Source organism: Arvicola amphibius, chromosome 4, assembly GCF_903992535.2.
Source record: "Arvicola amphibius chromosome 4, mArvAmp1.2, whole genome shotgun sequence".
NCBI lineage: Eukaryota > Metazoa > Chordata > Mammalia > Rodentia > Cricetidae > Arvicola > Arvicola amphibius.
In genome coordinates this window covers 49,741,240-49,761,947 of record NC_052050.1, presented here as the reverse complement: position 1 = coordinate 49,761,947, position 20,708 = coordinate 49,741,240, and the positions used below count along the sequence as shown (strand labels likewise).

Here is a 20,708-nt window from a genome sequence, read left to right as displayed (position 1 = left end):
GTGTAAAGCCAGCCAAGTGGGAGCCGGGCAGGATGAAAAGCAGGCCTGCTCTCTGCTCCTCACTACAGAATGGCGCCCAGATGTGGATAACCGAATCCACAGAAAGCTTGAGAAAGCTTGGGAAAGAATAGAGTAAAGCATGGCTTCTTGGTGGCAGCAATTTCTCAGGTCTGCTCTGCTTGCTAGAGGCAAGAAAACACTCTCATCTAAGAGAGGCTTCCTGACTCAGCTTTAGCTGCAAAACCCTGTAGCTCTTTTAAGAGGTCCTGCCACTAAACACTTAAATGGTGTTGATGAAAAGCTGAACGCATGCTTTTTAGTTTTCAGCCATAGCAGGAAAAAAGCTGTGCTGTTTTAAAATGCCAGCTTTCTGGGCTGTCCTGCCAGGGAAAACTCCACTCTTTCAGGCAGTCAGTCTGACTGAGTGTGGTCTGTGAGCAGAATGCTACAGCTTGCTTGCTGGCAGGGACCTTGAAACACCATAGAGTTGTGGCAATAAAAATGGCTATAGCCGGTACCTCCGCCATGAGGTTGGAAAGCTAAGGAATGGGCTGGATCCAGTCAGCAAAGCCATGGCTTTAATCCTCTCCTTAAAGACTCATGTGGTCAGAAAAAGAGAGATATACAGTAAAGAGAGATTCAAAGACAAAGAAAACCTCTAAATGTTTTACAGTATGTTAAAGATACATGCAGGTTAAAGTTAAAGTTCTTAAAGTAAAAAAAAAAGAAAGAAACAAAGAAAGAGTAGTTGGGTGTGGTAGTACACACCTTTAATCCCAACACTTGGGAGGCAGAGGTAGATTGACCTCTGTGACTTCAAGGTGTGGCAGGACACACCTTTAATCCCAATGCCTTGGAGGCAGAGACAGAGGGATCTCTTAGAGTTCAAGGACAGCTTGGTCTACAGAGTTATTCCAGGACAAAGATATACAGAGAACCTGTCTCAAAAAAATAAATAAATAAAAGTAAAAATAAATGAAATAGAAGTTAAAACAACACAAAGATGGAAAATACACAGAGAATCTTGATACTGTATGCTATTATGCTCTCTTTGAATTGTTTCAATGCTGAGGAAGGAGCAACAGATCTAATAGATATTTGTTGATAAATGCTGCTGAACTAATCCAACATAGATATTTTGAAAATACCTTGACTTCAGAATTTGGATCTAAGGATATGATACTTTGGAAAAGAAATTCTTCTTTTGTTTTCACAGAGGATGAGACCCTGTGGATTGCTTCTATCCCAATATGGTATGATAGACCATGCCCTCCTGAAAGGTTGCTGTGAACACCCTCAAAAAATTATTTCATTCAACTGCCAACTGAGATGAATCTAGCACACAGGTTATATCATGAAAGACCTGATTAACAGCACCCCCATACAGCAGGAAGCAGTTTGGAGAGAAAAAACTGTGTTCATGTTCCCAAATATTGTTTATAAATGTTCTTTTACATTTAAAGGGGGATATGATATAGATATGAATAATTTGCATTGATATGGATTTTGCTTTAGTGATTTAAATTTAAGGTCAATTTTGTTATATGTATATGTATTTCTGCTCTTGAGTAAGGTATTGTGATTGTGTAGTTCATTTTAAAAATGTAATGTATAAGTAGGAAATATAGATTGTTAGTGAATAATCATCGATAATAGTCAAGCTTTTAGTCATGTTAGTTAGATTTTCTAGATATATAGAGATATATTTCAGTTAGATAGGCATTCCTAATACCTTTCAAAGACTACAGAATATGGCATTTAAATGTTTTAATAATTTAGGGCTTTTCATGACAATGAGACACATCTGCTCCTGGCAGTACCAGCTTCTTTAAGAGGAAGATGGGCATCGAAGAGGCTCCTTATGGAGTTGGTTAGCCATTTGGGCAAGAAACTGCTCTTGCTTGGACTGTTGCATAAACTGGACACAGAGAACCCTCAGAGAGAGGACTGCTGAACTTGCCTAAAGGTGAGATGGTCTTTCGGGGTTCCTGATTCATGAAAGAGTCTGCAAGACATTCTGCAGGATACAGCAGCAAGTGACTGAATTGTCTTTGAAATTTCCTGCTTCATGGAAAAGTCTGCTGAATACTATGGGCCTGAAGGCTGAAGATAGATGCCCCAACAGTACAAAAGAACTTTGGATGACTGTCCAGACAGTGAGATGTCGCTGTCATTTCTAGAGTTTGGAAGTTGCTTATTTCCTGTTTACTTAGGTAATATTATATCCTTCTGGAGTCTTTGATGGATTTGAAGAATAGATAGATGGTTATGGTTTTCCTTAGATATGATAAAAGATAAAATAGATATAAATATTGTAATTGTAATTCTTGCTTGATAACTGTTTTGTTATATGAAATTTTACTATGTTAAAGTGAAAGCCTTTCTTTTTGTTTAAACAGAAAAAGGGGAAATGATGGAGGACTCTCATTGGTTAATAAAGAAACTGCCTTGGCTTTTTGATAAGGCAGGATTTAGATAGGTGGAGTAGACAGAACAGAATGCTGGGAAGAAGGGAAGTTACTCAAATGCCATGCCTCTCCTCTCCAAGATGGACGCAGGCTAAGATCCTTCCTGGTAAGCCACCCCTTGTGGTGCTACACAGATTACTAAATATGGGTTAAAGCAAGATGTGAGAATTAGTCAGTAAGAGGCTAGAGCTAATGGGCCAGGCAGTGTTTAAATGAATACAATTTGTGTGTTGTTATTTTGGGGCATAAGCTAGCCAGGAGGCCGGGAGCTGGGTGGCAGGAACACAGCCCGCTGCTCCTCACTACACTGCAACCACAGCAAAACATAAAATCAAACAAAAAGTAGTGTCCGCAAACAGCATGGCGCACAGTTGGAGCACAGTGTGGTTGTTTGTTGTTCTGTCATCTGTTCGTCTTTGAGACTGTGTCAGCAGAGCTGTACAGGTGTGACAGAGACCCACAGAACCTACAGTATCAGGCATTATGTCCCTTACTCAGTTTCCCTCCTTTCCTCTTGATACGTCACAAACTATGCCATGTGGATTGAGCATTTGCTATGAAGCTGTTGTTAGATATTATGTTATGTTCTCAGATGAGACACCCCATCGGTACTTAGAATCAATGAAAAGTACCTCTATCTTCAATTGGTCTTTGCTCTGCTGTTGATAATACCTAATACGGAACCCCCTTCCCTATCACCCTGCCTGCCAGGGTCCTCTAATCCATGGGCTGTGCAGTTACAGCAACTCTTTAGTCCTCATGGCTTCACACTTGCTATTGTCATTCCTAAGGTTGCTGCACTGCACGGATGTTACTGCATTTGTATGTTTCTATAGATGCCTCAAGTCCTTCCTGTTTTTCTTCTTCCCTTTCTTTCTGTTTTTAATGGGAAGTGGTAGGACTGATTAAGTCAGTTGATGCTCTTTAAGCCTGGGTCATATTTTAAGGCCCTGGATTCTACAAGTTTACTGCAAGCTAGCAGTAGTAGGAATGCTTTTGTTTGAATGTAGCTCAGATTTCAAAGGTGGCATCTCCTAGCACTGAGAGGCAGTGTTGCTCAAAGTCAGGTCCTTAGCACCTAGAGCCTTTACTTCCCTGTCTTTGGTGTCACTGTCTTCATTGACCTGATGACAGAGAAAGGGAGACAGAGGTGTCGAGTGTGTATACTGCAACAGTGAAGGGTGAATTAAGGCTTTCAAATTTCACCTAGAAGTCTGCTAGTTATTTATGTCTGTAGGCTGAAGATGATACTCCTATGTTGCAGAGGAACTCTGAGTGACTGCCCAGGCAGCCAATGTCTCTGTTGTCAGGTAATTTTCAGTTTTCCTTAGTTATGAGAGAAATTAAATTAATTATAAAACTCTGGAATCACTAAGCCAGGATGGGTGGTGGAGTGTTTTCTCTGAATTTGCTAAATGCAAATGGACTGAATGTATATCAAAGTTTCTGTCTCACCTGGTCCTGTAATTGTTCAGTCCCACAGAAGCACACAGAGGCTTATATTAATTACAAACTGTTTGGTCTATTAGCTCATGCTTATTATTAAGTAGCTCTTACAACTTAAAATAACCCATAATTCTTATCTATGTTTAGCCACATGACTTGGTACTTTTTCTCAGTGAGCCATTCTTATCTTACTTCCTCTGCATCTGGTTGATGACTGCATCTTTGTCTTTCCTCTTCCTAGAATTCTTCTAGTCTGCTTGACCTACCTATACTTCCTGCCTGGTTACTGGCTAATTAGTATTTTATTAAACTAATATTAGTGACAAATCTTTACAGTGTACAAAGACACTATCCCACAGCAACTGAATATATGTTAAAGTTAAAACCTTTCATTTTTGTTTAGACAAAAGGGGGAAATGTTGTAGAATATTATTTTAAGATGTGGTTTTTTTATGCTGTGGAACATTTATTTTATTTTATTTTTTGTTTTATTTATTTATTTATTTATTTATTTATTTGTTTGTTTGTTTGTTTGTTTTTCGAGACAGGGTTTCCCTGTAGTTTCTAGAGCCTGTCCTGGAACTAGCTCTTGTAGACGAGGCTGGCCTCGAACTCAGAGATCCACTTGCCTCTGCCTCCTGAGTGCTGGGATTAAAGGCGTGCGCCACCACCGCCACTGCCCAGCTTGGAACATTTATTTTAATGATGCAAAGATGTGTTAAACTCTTTTTTGCTGCATTTGTTGAACTCTCTGAAGCTGTATTATTTTGTCTGTCTAAAACCCTCGATTGGTCTAATAATGAGCTGAAAGGCAGTAGAAAGGCAGGAGAGAGAACAGGCAGGGCTGTCAGGCAGAGATAGAAGGAGAAAAGGAGCAAAGAAGAAGGAACTAGAATTAAAGGAGAAGAGGACACCAGGGGTCAGCCATCTAGCTACACAGCCAGTCATAGAGTAAGAAATAAAGAAAGTATAGTAGAATAGAGAAAGATAAAAGCCCATGGGCAAAAGGTAGATGAGATAATTTAGGAGGAACTGGCTAAGAAGAAGCCAAGTTGAGGTCAGGCATTTACAAGTAATAATAAGACTCCCTGTGTTTTATTTGGGATGTGGATGGCAGGCCCTCAGAACAGTCAATGACACACAGCTACATTTTAAAGAGCCAAGAGCAAAACACAACCAAACACAGAGGCTCACATGTGAAGAATCACAATTTATGTCACTAAAAGTTCCATTGCCAGCTGCCAGCTCAGTTTACCTTGGGTTTTGGATCTAGACTCCTCAGATTTCCAATTATCAAGCTCAATATTTGATGTCAGAATTGATCTCCAAAATCCATACTCTGAGCTCATTCCTTGTGAAGAACCTTGGCAAGGAGTGGGATCCACAGAGGACAGGATTACTGCACCTGTAAATGATGGCCACGGGAAGGGACAGTGATTGTGTGATTGTCAGAGAGGCAGCAGTAGCAGTCAGGGTAGCAAGGCTGGGGTCCTACCTGCTTATCCACATACCCTTCTCCACAGTGTTCTGGAGAGAGTGAATCTCTTACAGGTGCTGCAGGAAGTGATCCTGCACTGGGACCATTAAGATGACACGCCTATGCTGATCTACTCTAGTCCTAAGTGTGAGACTCCATTCTTCTCTGAGTCTCAATTCCCTCCCGTGGGTCTCTGAGCTTCCACCCCACGGGGATAGGTAGGCTCTTACTGTGTAGTTCAGGCTTGACTTGAGCTCCTATTTTCCTGCCTTAATTTCACACGTTCTAGGATTATAGAAATATGTCTACGACCAGTCAGTCATCATATTTTTTTGAAGCCTTTTTGATTTTTCTTAGTGTTCAATTTACAGCTTCAAGGTGGATATAGTGTCCATCAGACAGAGCGATTCAGAGATTCTTGGGGGTTCTGGAAACTATTTCAAATAACAGCTGACTGTTACCAAGTGGCACTCAAGGGAGGAAGGTGAGGGTCTTTTAAACAAAGCTTTGATACGCAATGAAAACGAGCATGGAAGAGTGTGATGCAGTGGAATTGTTTTAGTGGAGCAACTTGGAAGAAGGGAATAGTGTGGAAAAGACACGAAAGGAGGATACTGGTGGCAGCATAGGAGCAACCTTTCTTGGGAGAGAGATATGAACAGTAGAATATCTGACACAATACCAGTGGAGTCTTCCTCAACCCATGTGCACTGGCCTTCTTGCATGTAGCCTGGAGATGAGAGACCTGCGCACGATGCTGAGTCAGCAGCAAACCATGGGTAAGCAGAGTTAATGCTCAGATACTGAAACTGAGACACAGGCTGTGGAATATCCTTTTCTGTGACATGCATTAAATGAGCTAAGGTGACAGCTACAGGCAACGGCTTTTGATTCTGCATTCATCATTCTTAAGACTTTATGTGGGGTGGGAAGAATGGAATAGAAGGGAAAGACAAGGGTTAGGTGTGGGCAGGACCTTCACAGAGTAGCAGCAGGATGAAGGAGGAATAAATCATTTCTTAGGTCCCGTTATTCTAAATTCCAGCCCCGTGTCTGTCTTTCTATGCTGTGAGATAGGTCAAGGTAACCTCTTTCTCTAGACCTTGTGCACTAGAGAGTGGTGGCTACTTTGATGCTTGAGAAGAAGAGGCTATGGTGTAGCCTTGCTAAGCTGAAATAAGGGAAGTCAAGCTGACGCTGAGGCAGAAGCCTTCTCTCTCCTTGGAGTTCATCTTCATGGAACTTCAGTACCTGTATGACCCCTGGAATTTCAGAACCAACTTATATTTTGAGCTGAACTCTGGGTGCCATTTGGGCTAGGCTCACTGCTGACCCCCATGGGTTCCAGTTTCTTCATGTGTCAGAGCCCAGGGGCATTTCTAGCCTGTAACTCTTTGCACTCTTCCATGGCTCCTCTGGTCTATTTACATTGCCTTTCCCAGGTCCCCATACAGGAGGAGGTTCACTTGTGAAGAACCACCATCTACGTGAACTGGGTCCCATCCCCAGCTGCCAGCTCCACTTACTGTCACTACTGTATCCAGACTCATTAGATCCATATATGTCATGCTCAGAATCTGAAGTCCGACTTGGTCTCCGATGTTTATGTTCTGAACTCAGTGGTTGTGAGGATCCTTGGTGGGTATTGGTGTCCACATAGGGCATGATCGTTGAGCCTGGAAATGAAGGAAGGGCCATGGGAAGGGATAGTGGTTGTGTGATTGTCAGAGAGGCAGCAGTAGGAGTCGGGGTAGCAAGGCTGGGGTGCTTCGGGAAGGTTTACAGCTTTCAAGCAGTGGATACTGGTTTTGTGAGATTTTCCCCTACATAAATAACTGTCTATCTCTCAGTTCTGAGCCAGTGTGAGATTTCTTTTAAGCACCCAATATCTTTACCATCACTGGGGGCCGACCTGCTTATCCTCACACCCTTCTCCAGTGTCCTGGAGAGAATGATAATATTACAGGTGCTGCAAGAAACAGTCCTGCACGGGGACCATGAAGTTCACATACCTAGGCTGATCTACTCTAGTTCTGTGTGCCAGTCTCTATTCTTCCCTGACCCTCTCTTCCCTCATATAGGTCTCTGAGTTTCTATTCCACATGAATAGTTAGAATCTTACTGTGTAGTTTAGGTTCACCCGGAGCTCAGACTCCTCCCACATTAATTTCATAAGTTTGGGGATTATAGGAGTATGTCTGCAACCAGGTAATTTAACTTTTTTTGAAGGCTTATTATGTTTCTTAGTGTTTGATCTACAGTTTCAGGGGGATATATGTCCATTACACACATAGATTTTTTTTGTGGACTATTAGTTGAATATATGTTACATTTGTTTATGTTGTGAAATATGTGTCTAATGATGCAAAGATGTATTGCATTCTTTTATGTTGCATTTGTTTAATTCTGTGAAGCTGTATTACTTTGCCTGTCTAAAATACCTAACTGGTGTAAGAAAGAGCTGAATGGTCAATACATAGGAAGGCAAAAGGATAGGCCGTGCTGGCAGGCAGAAAGAATAAATAGCAGTAGAAATCTGGAAGATACAGAAACACAGCCTGCTAGTACACAGAGAGGACCAAGAGGTGAGTGACCACCTGCCCGGTGGGACACCCCATACTGGGGCAAAACCATGGGCTCCTCCCCCACCTGCATCTGTTTCTCTAGCCAGTCAGCAGGAGAGTTTCCTGCATGTAGGCTGATCTAATACCCCCCATACCACACAATGGACCCCGCAAGCTACAAGTCCCACCCCACCCCGAATCCTATCCCCCTGCCACCTCAGTAGAACTCTGAAATACAGCCTGCTACTACACAGACAGGACCAGAGCCAGCCAGTAGGTGAGTTTCCTGCAGGTAGACTGCTCCAAAACCTCTGAGACTCAGACAGTGACAGTACAGAGCAAACCAAGAACAGTTCCCAAGACACCGCCACTGCAAGGATTGGACCAAAATGTAAAGACACTGCCAGCATCAATTGAAAAAAAGAGGTGGGTAGGCACCAAGGCAAGAATTCATCTAATAACCTAAAAGGCAGCATGGTAACACCAGAACCCAGTGGTCATACAACAGGAAGACTTGATCATCCTAACCCAGAAGAAGCAGAAGAAAACAATTTTAAATGTAACTTTATGAAGATGATGGATACCTTTAAAGAGGAAATGAAAAACTCCCTTAAAGAAATCGAGAAAAAGACAAACAAAAAAAATTGGAAGAAATTAATAAATATCTCAAAGAAAATCAAGAAATAGCAATCAAACAGGTAATGGAAACAGTCCAAGACTTGAAGTCTGAAATAGAGGCAATAAAGAAAACACAAAATGAGGGAATTTTGCATTTGGAAAATCTGGGTATTTGAACAGAAACTACAGAGGCAAGCATAACCAACAGAATACAAGAGATAGAAGAGAGAATATCAGGGGTTGAAGATACTATAGAGGAAATAGATTCATTGGTCAAAGAAAACATTAAATCCAACAAATTCTTAACACAAAATATCCAGGAAATCTGGGACACCATGAAAAAAAAAACAAACCCATGAATAATAGGGATAGAAGGAGAAGAACTCCAGCTCAAAGGCACAGAAATATATTTAACAGGATCATAGAAGAAAACTTTCTCAACCTAAAGAAGGATATTTCTATGAGGGTACAAGAAGCTTACAGAACACCAAATAGACTAGATCAAAAAGCAAAACAAAACATAATCTCATATAATAATCAAAATGCAAAACATACAGAATAAAAAAAAGAATATTAAGAGCTGCAAAGGAAAAAGGTCAAGTACCATATAAAGGTAGACCTATCAGAATTACACCCAACTTCTCAATGGAAACCATGAAAGCCAGAAGGTTTTAGGCAGATGTGCTGCAGACACTAAAAGACCATGGTTGCAGGCCAGACTACTATACCCAGAAAAGTTTAAATCATCACTGATGGTGAAAACAAGATATTCCATGAAAAAACCAGATTTGAACAAAACATATTCACAAACCCAGCCCTAAAGAAAGTACTAGAAGGAAAACCCCAAAACAAAGAAGCTAACTTCACCCACAAAAACACAGGTAACTCACATGAACAAATCCCAGAGAAGGGAAACACACACACAGTACCACCGAAGAATAACAGGAATTAACAACCATGGATCATTAATATTTCTTAATTTCAATGGACTCAATTAACTTAAAAAAGACACAGGCTAAGAGAATGGATACGAAAGCAGGATCCAGCCTTCTTCTGTATACAAGAAACACACCTCAACCTCAAAGACAGACATTACTTCAGAGTAAAGGGTTGGGAAAAGATTTTCCAATCAATTGGACTTAAGAAACAAGTGGGTGTAGCTATCCTAATATCTAACAAAATAGATTTAAACTGAAATCAATCAGAAGGGATGGAGAAGGACATTTTATACTCATAAAAAGAACAATAATACATTAAGATGAAGTCTCAATCCTGAACATCTATGCCCTATATACAAGATTATCCACATATGTAAAAGAAATATTACTAAAGCTTAAATCGTGCATCAAACCCCACACACTAATAGTAGGAGACATCAATACACTACTCTCTCAAATGGACAGGTCAACCAGACAGAAACTTAACAGAGAAATAAGAGAACTAACAGATATCATGACCCAAATGAACTTAACATATATCTACAGAATATTCCACCCAAACAGAAAAGAATATACCTTCTTCTCAGCAGCTCATGGAACCTTCTTTAAAACTGACCACATATTTGGTAACAAAGCAAACCTCCACAGATACAAAAAACAGTGGAGTAATCCCCTGTATCTTATTGGATCACCATGCTTTAAAATTAGAATTCAACAGCAACACTAATTTCAGAAAGTCCACAAACACATGGAAATTGGACAGTGCTTCTCTATTGAACCACATCTGGTGTCAAGGAAGAAATAAAGAAATTAAAATCTCCTAGAATTCAATGAAAATGAGGGACAGCATACACAAACCTATGGCACACTATGACAAGAGTGCAAAGAGGAAAGTTCATGGCACTGAGTGCCCACATAAAGAAAGTGTACAAAGCTCACACTAATGACCTAACAGCACACATGAAAGCTCTAGAACAAAAAGAAACTGACTCACTCTGGACAAGTAGATGATAGGACAATAATAATCAAATTGAGGGGCTGAAATCAATAAAAGAACAAAGAAAACAATACAAAGAATCAATGAAACAAATAGTTTGTTCTTTGAAAAAAAATCAACAAGATAGACAAAACCTTATCCAAACTAATCAAAAGGCAGAGAGAGAACATCCAAACTAACAAATCAGAAATGAAAGGGTAGACATAACAGCAGATACTGAGGAAATTTGGAGAACCATTTGGTCAAACTTCTAAAACCTGTGCTTCACAAAATCGGAAAATGTAAAAGAAATGGGCAATTTTCTGAATAGGTACCACATATCAAAATTAAATCAAGACCAGGTGCACAATTTAAATACAAAATTGCAGGGCCGGGTGGTTCCAGTGCAGAATTCTACCAGAACTTCAAAGAAGAGCTAATACCTTTACTCCTCAAAGCATTCTACATAATAGAAACAGAAGGAACATTGACAAACTCTTTTTTTATGAGGCTACAGTTACCCATATACCGAACCATACACAGACTTAGCCAAGAAAGAGAATTACAGACCAATCTCACTCATGAGCATAGATGCAAAAATACTCAGTAAAATACTGGCAAGCCGAATCCATGAACACATCAAAAAAACCATTCACCATGATCAAGTTGGCTTAATCCTAGAGATGCAGAGATGGTTCAACATACGAAAATCTCTCAGTGTAATCCACCTTGTAAATAAACTGGAAGGAAAAAAACATATGATCATCTCATTAGATGCTGAAAAAGTATTAGACAAAATCCAACACCCCTTTATGATAAAGGTCTTGGAGAGATCAGTGATACAAAGAACATATCTAAACATAATAAAAGCAATATACAGCAAGCCGACAGTCAACATTAAATGGAGAGAAACTCAAATCAATGCCACTAAAATCAGGAAGAAGACAAGGAATCTTGTCTTCTTGTCCACTCCCTTCATTTCTATTCATCATAGTTCTTGAGCTTTTGGCTAGAGCAATAAGACAACAAATGGAGATCAAGAGGATTCAAATTGGAAAGGAAGAAGTCAAATTTTTGTTACTTCCAGATGATATGATAGTATACATAAGTCACCCCAAAAACTCTACTATGGAATTTCTATAGCTGATAAACAACTTCAGTAATGTGGCAGGTACAAGATCAACTCAAAAAAATCAGTAGCCTTCCTATATACAAATGATATAAGGAAGCTGAGAAAGAAATCAGAGAAACATTACCCTTCATAATAGCCACAAATAAAATATCTTGGGGTAACAGTAACCAAAGAAGTGAAAGACCTGTATGAAAAGAACTTTAAATCTTTGAAGAAAGAAATTGAAGAAGATACCAGAGAATGGAAAGATCTCCTATGCTCTTGGATTGGTAGGATCAACATAATAAAAGTGGTAATTCTACCAAAAGTAATCTAAAAGTTTCAATGAAATCCCTATCAAAATTCTAACACAATTCTTCACAGACCTTGAAAGAACAATAATCAACTTCATATGGGAAAACAAAAAACCCAGGATAGCCAAAACAATCCTCTACAATAAAGGAACTTCTGGAGGCATTACCATTCCTGATACCAATCTCTATTATACAGCTACAGTGATGAAAACAGCTTGTTATTGGCATAAAAATAGAGAGGTTGACCAGTGGAATAAAATAAAAGACCCAGACATTAATTCACACACCTATGAATACCTGATTTTTGATAAAGAAGTTAAAATAATACAATGTAAAAAAGAAAGCGTCTTCAACAAATGGTGCTGGCATAACTGGATGTCAACATGTGGAAGAATGAAAATAGATCAATATCTACCCCCATGCACAAATCTCAAGTTCAGATGGATTAAAGACCTCAATATAAATCCAACCACATTGAACCTGATAGAAGAGAAAGTGGGAAGTAGCCTTCAATGAATGGGCACAGGAGACCATTTCCTAAATATAATCCCAGTAGCATAGACACTGAGAGCAACAATAAATAAATGGGATCTCCTGAAACTCCGAAGCTTCTGTAAAGGAAAGGACACAATCAATAAGACAAAAAGCAGCCTACTGAGTGGGAAAAGATCTTCACCAACCCCATATCAGACAGAGGACTGATTTCCAAAATATATAAAGAACTCAAGAAATTAGGCATCAAAATCCCAAATAACCCAATTTAAAAATGCAGTACAGAACTAAACAGAATTCACAACCGAAGAATCTGAAATGGCCAAAAGACACTTAAGGAAATGTTCAACATCCGTAGCCATTAGGCAAATGCAAATCAAAACAACTCTGAGATACCATCTTATACTTGTCAGAATGACTAAGATCAAAAACACAAATGATAGCTTAGGGAGAGGATGTGAAGTAAGGGGAACACACATTTATTGATGGTGGGAATGAAAACTTGTACAACCACTTTGGAAATCAGTGTAGCAATTTCTCAGAAAATTGGGAATCAACCTACCTCAGGACACAGCAGTACCACTCTTGGGCATATACCCAAAGAATGCTCAATTATACTGCATAGACATTTGTATAAACTATGTTCATAGCAGCATTATTTGTAATAGTCAGAAATAGATGCCCTACAACTGAAGAATGGATAAAGAAAATAAGGTACATTTACACATTAGAGTATTACTCAGTGGTAAAAAAACAATGACATCTTGAAATTGCATGCAAATGGATGGAACTAGTAGAAAACCATCCTGAGTGAGTTAACCCAGACACAGAAAGATGAACATGGTATGTACTCACTCATAAGTTAGGATACTAGCTGTAAAGGAAAGGACATTGAGCCTATAGTTCATGATCCTAGAGAAGCTAAGTAATATGGTGAACCCTAAGAAAAACATACATAGATCCATGTGGAAAGGGGAAATAGATAAGATCTCTTGACAAAATTTGGAGCATGGGGGTGAGGGGAGTAGGGAGAGCAGAAGGAGAAAATGAGGGGAGAAGGGGAGCAGGGAAGAAAACTTGAGGGAATGGGATAGTTGAGATAGAGGAAGAACAAAAATGTGTAACATGAAGGGGCCTGCTTGTTGGGGTTTATGTCCTGCCCAGTTTCCCACAGCTGGCAAGCCCCAAAGAAAATCACACAGAGATCTCCATAAGTTATAAAACTGATTGGCCCATTAGCTCAGGCTACTTATTAGCTCTTGTAGCTTATATTAATCCATTATTCTTATCTATGTTAGTCACATAGCTCGATACCTTTCTCAGCAGGGTAGCTCACATCTTGCTTCTTCGGTGATCTGGGCAGAACTGCGGAGGGAGCTTCCTGCTTCTCAGAATACTCCTGTTCTCATCGCCCTGCCTTTACTTCCTGTCTGGTTGACCCACCTATACTTCCTGCCTGGCCAATCAGTGTTTATTTAAAACATGATTGACAGAATACAGACAATTCTCCCGCACCAGAAATGAGAGCAAGGAAAGAGATGTTTTGATTGAGGGAGCCATTATGGAGTTAGCAAGAAACCTGGCACTATGAAATTCCCAGGAATCCACAAGGATGACCCCAGTTAAGAACCTAATCAATAGAGGAGAGAGTGCCAGAACTGGCCTTGCCCTGTAGTCAGACTGACTATCTTAAATATCACTATAGACCCTTCACCCAGCAACTGATGGAAACAGAGGCAGAGATCTGCATTGGCACACTGGACTGAGCTCCTAAAGTTCAGTTGAAGAATGGGAGGAGTGAGAATATGAGCAAAAAGATCAAGACTATGATGGGTACATCCATTGAAACAGTTACCTGAGCTAATGGGAGCTCAACTCCAGCTGGCCAGGGAAAGAACCAGCATAGGACCAAACTAGTCCCTCTGAATGTTGGTGACAGTTCTATGACTGGGGCAGACTGTGGGGCCACTGGGAGTGTCACCAGGATTTATCCCTACTGCTTGTACTGAATTTTTTGGAATCTATTTTCTTTGGATGGATACCTTGTTCAGCCTAGATATAGTAGGGAGGGCCTTGGACCTTCCCTAAAACAATGTACCTTACCCTCTCTGAGGAGTAGGTGGGAGTAGGGTGGTGTGGGGAATAGGAAAGAAAAGAAATCTCAAGAGACAACAGGGAATGAAAGGAGACGAGAGGAGTATACTTGGGGTCAGCCACCCAGCTACATAGCAACCCATGGAGAAATCAGTACAGAAAGGTAAAAGTTCAGAGACAAACAATATATGGGATAATTTAAGTTTAGAAAAGCTGGCTAGAGTCAAGCCATGTGAGGTTGTGCATTTAAAAGCAAGATACAGTCAACAAGACAAAATGGCAGCCTATAGAATGGGAAAAGATCTTCACCTGCCCCACATCACACAGAGGTCCGATCTCTAAAATATACAAAGAACTCAAGAAATTGGTCATCAAAAGAATAAATAATCCAATAAAAATGGAGTACAGACCTAAACAGAGAACTCTCAAAAGAGGAATCTAAAATGGCTGAAAAACCTAGCTGGGGGCATAGAGGGAGCCGGTAAAGGCCAGATCCTATAGCCATACTGATGAATATCTTGCATATCACCATAGAACCTTCACCTGGCAATGGATAGAGATTGAGACAGAGCCCCACATTGGAGCACTGGACTGAGATCCCAAGGTCCTGATGAGGAGCAGAAGGAGGGAGAACATGAGAAAGAAAGTCAGGACTGTGAGGGGTGCATTCACCCACTGAGACAGTGGGACAGAACTAACGGGAGATCACCAAGACCAGTTGGAATGGGACTGATGGAACATGCAACCAAACCGGACTCTCTGAATGTGGCTGACGGTGGAGGCTGACTGAGAAGCCAAGGACAATGGCGATGGGTTTGGATTCTACGGCATGGACGGGCTCTGTGTGAGCCTTGTCAGTTTGGTTGCTCACCTTCCTGGACCTGGGGGGAGTTGGGAGGACCTTGGACTTAACATAGTGTAGGGAACCCTGATGGCTCTTTGGCCTGGAGAGGGAGGGAGTGGGGGTATGGGTGGAGGGGAGGGGAGGGACGTGAGAGGAGGAAGGGAGGAGATGGAAATTTTTAATAAAAAAAGAGGAAAAAAAATGGCTGAAAAACACTTAAGGAAATGCTCAACATCCTTAACCATCAGAGAAATGCAAACCAAAACAATTCTGAGATTCCATCTTACACCTATAACAATGGCCAAGATCAAAAACACTGATGACAACTTATGCTGGAGAGGTTGTGGGGTAAATGGAACACTCCTGCATTGCTGGTGGGAGTGCAAATTGGTACAGCCCCTTTGCATATCAGTATGACGATTTCTCAGAAAATTACGAAACAATCTACCTCAAGACCCAGCAATACCACTTTTGGGTATACATCCAAAGGATGCTCAATCATGCCACAAGGACATGCACTCAACTATGTTCATAGCAGCACTGTTTGTCATAGCCAGAACCTGGAAACAACCTAAATGACCCTTGATCAAAGAACAGATAAGGAAAATGTTGTAATTTACACAATGGAGTACTATACAGCAGAAAAAACAATGACATGTTGAAATTTGTGGGCAAATTGATGGATCTAGAAAACATCATATTGAGTAAGGTAACCAAGACTCAGAAAGACAAATATCATATGTACTCACTCATAAGTGGCTTTTAGACATTAAGCAAAGAAAAACCAGCTTACAATTCACAATCCCAGAGAACCTAGACAACAATGAGGACACTAAGAGAGACTTACGTGGATCTAATGTACATGAGATGTAGATAAAGATAAGATCTCCTGAGTAAATTCAGAGCATGGGGTCCATGGAAGAGAGTAGGAGGGGGGAAGCGGAGAAAAAGATACAGCTCAATAAAAAATAAAATAAAATAAATAAAAATAAAATTAAAATAAAAAACAATCTCCATGTTAAGTGTCCCCCTGGAGCCTGAAGTGAGGAATATTGGGCTCTGAGAAAGAAACAGTTGTGTGGTTGTCAGAGAGGCAGAGGAAGGAGCCAGGGGAGCAAGCCCGGGGTCCTTCCTGCTTACACTGATAGCCTTCTTCACTGTCACATGGGAAGAATGATGCTCCCAGAGATCCTGATGAGGAAAGATACTTCTCTGGGACCACCAAGTTCACACATCTGTCCTGGTTCTATATTAGACTTCTATCAGAATCTCTAGTCTTCTCTGTAAGCCTCAGCTCCCCTCATTGGGGCTCTGAGCTTCTGTCCCACTGGGTTTCAAACTATTATAATAGCAGCAGCAGAAATTGCATGGGCTTTTACTTATAACACCTGAACATTTACTGCATATTGACTATTTATGATTCAACATGGATTATCACTTTACTCCCATAGCCCAAGGAAATAGGTTTTAACTTATTTACACGTGACTTGTCCAGGGTGACAGAACCAACACTGGAGCCCAGCTCCAGTCTGGTAACTTAAGTTGTCACCCAATACTCCTTTTGGGAACTGGCTTGAACCCTGTGCTCACTCCTTTCCTGAATGCCAACCTCATCCCACTCCTGAAGCTTCAGAATGCTCCTTCCCAGGGACCTAAGAATGCACTGCTGTAGGAGAGGGTGTGGGGTTCTAAGGTTCACTTAGGGGTTTCTGCATGCCTCTGGTTCCAGACTCTCCTGGGCCTGTGAACCCAGGAGATTAGCCTAACCGTGGAAACCCCAGCAGGCGGGCTCAGTGGTGAGGAAGGAGTCACAGTAGTGGTTTGGGGTTCTTGTTGTACTTACTTATCACTAAGCCCTTCTCTGTTGGGGCTTTGGTCTGCTGTGGCTCCAGATCCATCTGCTTTCTCTTGGGTTCCAAGACCTGTTGCTGAGCCTCCTCCGTGCTTCTCGCCTTCTGGGACTGGACTTCTTCCATGGCCATAGAACCCTCAGAGGATTCTTGACTGTGCACCTCGAACTGGTCCTGCTTTCGTTTTCTCTTCTGTTGCTGCTCCAAGTTTGAGAGCAGTAGATCCTTGTCTCTGCCAGCCATTTCTGTGCTGGGAAAGGGTGTTTGACCAGAACTGAGGGAGGAGAACTGGAAATAAAAGAAAGAGTGGAGCAGCCTCTATAGGGACAGACTGTCCTCTGATCAGAGCAGCTGAAGGACTCAGGTCTCTCCTGGGGATGGAGCCTGTGTGTCCTGGTGGAGTGCTTGGGCTTCATAGAGCAGAAGAGGGAACTCTGGGAGGAAGGTTTATTGGTGCATATGTTCTTTAGAGCTTCATGAATGATGCCTGTGGATGTTCTCTTTACTGCTTTGACTTTTCTATCAGGCAAGTATGCTGTTATGCTGAACTGGAGGTTTTTCAATTTGTCTAAGGTTTGTTATTTTAGGTCATTAAGGCCATTTATCTGACCCTGAGGACCAGTAAAAGGAAGGGGGTGTATTCTCTCATTGGCTGCTTCCTGCAGGAGGGGGATGATGGAGGTGGGGCTAAGCTCTATCTCTTGGGTTTAAAAAAGGGAATAGGTTAGGGTGACTTCATGAACCAGAAAAAGAGTTAACTTGATTTGCTGCAGTAGATCATGTGATTGCTGTCATTCACTCCTGGGGAATCTGTGAAAACAGTTAACAGACGGAGCTATAGTAAGTAACATGACACTGAAGACAGGGGACCCAGTTGGCTCCTAGTCAGGGCAGCCATTGTCCTAATATGGACCTAGTGACGGCAGTGATTTGATCCGTGAGGAACTTGGGTAAAACTTTAAAGGACAGGAAAAAATGGAAGGATGAGGATAAGGAGGAATGGAGAGATCAAGGGGAGGAGCCAGAGAGGGAGGGAACCAGAAGCCCATCTTTAGGAAGATGACTGTCACTGAATCTTTGTCTGGTACTTAAGTCTTGGGGCCCTGTCAACCAGCTTAGGTTTGTTGGTGCAGAATCAGCTGTGTTCCTGGAGGAGGGCACAGTTCCCAACACTAGCAGCTGACAGCAGATCTAGGTTTCTGACTTTGGAAAATTGCAAGAGCAAAGACTTGGCTTAGGCCTAGCCATGGTGATGGAGTTGGTGGGCATTTGGAGAGTGGAGGGTGGGGAAATGTAGGGATGGGGAAGTAAGAAGACGGAAAGATTCAGGACATGAAGCATGGCAGCAGGGAGGATTAGAGGATGGGAATCAAGGGAGAAGGGTTGGGGGATGGAGAAAAGGGTGTTGGGATTACAGGGACAGGAGCAAGAGAGGATAGGAAGACAGGGATGGAGGATCCAGGAATGGATTGTGCAGGGCACATAATACTCTGTGTTTCTCAGATTTTTCCTTTTCTAGTGTTCCACTCTAAGGAGATCAGTCCTTCAGCCATTACTGTGACAGAGGGTAGGATGTGAAGAGGATGCACAGAGGGGGAGTCAAGAGCTCAGTATGAGTTCAGGCTATCCCCTGTGAAGGAATTTAGAAGTCTCTTGTTCATGGGTACCACACAGGGACAATAATCCAGAGCCAACGAAGCTGGAAGGACAAATTACAGAGAGAAAACCAAAGAGCCACATGGACAAGTGTGGGGCATTAGAGTGACCTAAGGCTTTCCCAGAGGACCCAAAAAAGGGCAAGGTGAACATTAGTTCTATGGCCTTGTCCAGGAGTGGAAGTGGCAAGGCTGGTTTGACACTAGAGCCAGTGTCTCCAAGGAGCTGAAGTTGTAGCTTCTGGGGACCTGACTTTCCCCCTGGGCTGTGGTTATCAGTCCTAAGGCAACTGTGTCCAAGGGGTCTTGTGTTCTTCTCTTTGCACATTGTCTGACTTAGTTCTCTGATGACCTTGGCTGTCTCCCACCATCCCTCAAATAGTATAAATAATGCTGTACTTCCTAATAAACATGCTTGACCTATGTCATCAGCTTATGCAAGATCTGCTGCTCTCCGCTGCTCTCCGCTGCTGCTTTTTTTTTCTTCTTTGTTTTTCATCCAGAGTCTTCCCATCTAACTCCTCTCCATTCATGACTCTTGTTCCTGCAGCTTCAGGTTGGATAGGAGAGAGGAGGGTGCAGGACAGGCTATGACAGCAGCAGGCACAGGAAACACATATGTGAATCCAGCAACTTCCCACCCACCAGAGCTGGCTTGTAGACCCTGCAAGCAGGGTTTGAGCCTGGGCGCTGGCTCTCAGGACAGGTCCCCATGTCTTACACAGTATGCCTTAGTGCAGTTAGGCCAGCACTTACCTTCCCACACTTCAAATGTTTTGGTGACATTTGTTGGTCCCACTACTCACTTGTTCCTCCACTTGGCCATCTGGTGTGTGTCCCTGGCAGAGGCTCCTCAGCTAGAAATAAATCATGCTCTTTAAAAGTGATGGAGTCTGGCTCCTCCAGGACGCCAGACATAAGAGTCTGCGCAGATGTTCTTCCTCTGAAACCCGATAGTGGCAGTTGAGCATTGTTCAGCTCATTTCCTGTTGTGAATTCTCTGCAGATGCCTGGGCTGGAGGAGGAGTCAGGCTTGAGAGCTTCTTCCAGGCCTGCAGTGGCCCTGCCTGTTGAGTGCAGGATTCAGGTCTGCACACTTCTTTCATCTAGTAAAGCAGGGTATCCCAGGTTTGCCAACAGGTTCCAGTTCAGCAGAATCTCCTGGAGCTCCCAGGTTTGTGCTCTGGATCCCTGCACTCCCTCTCCTCCCTGTAGCCTGCCCAGTTCACAAGCTCTTCATTTCAGGAAGTGGCTGGCAGGCCCTAAACCCTGGGGCTTTTCTCACTTCTGGACTCTCCTGAATCTCAAATCTGGCATTTGATTCCTCCTAACATCTTTTTTTCTGTAGGTGTGTGGGATGTGTGCATGTTCTTATGCATGTGAAGTCATGTGCATGTGCATGTGTATGATTTGAGAGTGTATGAATATGGTTAGTCTAGCTACTTAGACAGCTGGGGAGGACTTTCTGTTTCCTCCTCCTGAGCTCTGGGATCACAAGCCTGTAGCCACGCCCAGCAGGCATCTGTGAGGATGCTGTGGATCAGAGCACAGGTCCTCATGCTTGCATAGCAACTGCTTTACCCATTGAGCCATCGCTCCAGCCCTGACACTGGCTTGTAAACAGATCTGTAATCTGACCCTTCTCACTGTGCCCAAGGAGTCTGCTGCTCTAGCCAGCATTCTGGGCGTGTGGTCCAGCTTCCTACCTCTTCCTGCTGATGCTTCATGGTCTATTCTTGTCTTGAATCTAGAGTCACAACCTAATATGTAAATTACCTCCTTACCTCTATCTTGAAATCCTCCCTGTCTCGCTCTGAAAGAAACACAGGTTCCTTTCCCTGGGTCTCAAGGCCCTGCATGG

The 20,708-nt window shown here is 42.1% G+C and overlaps 1 protein-coding gene across 1 annotated transcript in view; it reads right to left on the bottom strand.

Moving 5' to 3' along the window:
* Positions 1-19,786, bottom strand: part of LOC119813650 (NACHT, LRR and PYD domains-containing protein 1a-like) — a 38,579-nt gene extending 18,793 nt beyond the window's left edge. Inside the window, exons 1-4 of the mRNA XM_038329046.1 lie at positions 19,654-19,786; positions 17,186-18,002; positions 6,918-7,067; positions 5,170-5,319 (exon numbers count right to left, since the gene is read on the bottom strand). Of these exons, the coding sequence (XP_038184974.1) occupies positions 5,170-5,319; positions 6,918-7,067; positions 17,186-17,435 (550 nt within the window). The 5' untranslated portion in view covers positions 17,436-18,002; positions 19,654-19,786. The remainder of the gene's footprint in view (positions 1-5,169; positions 5,320-6,917; positions 7,068-17,185; positions 18,003-19,653) is intronic.
* Positions 19,787-20,708: the final 922 nt, after the last annotated feature.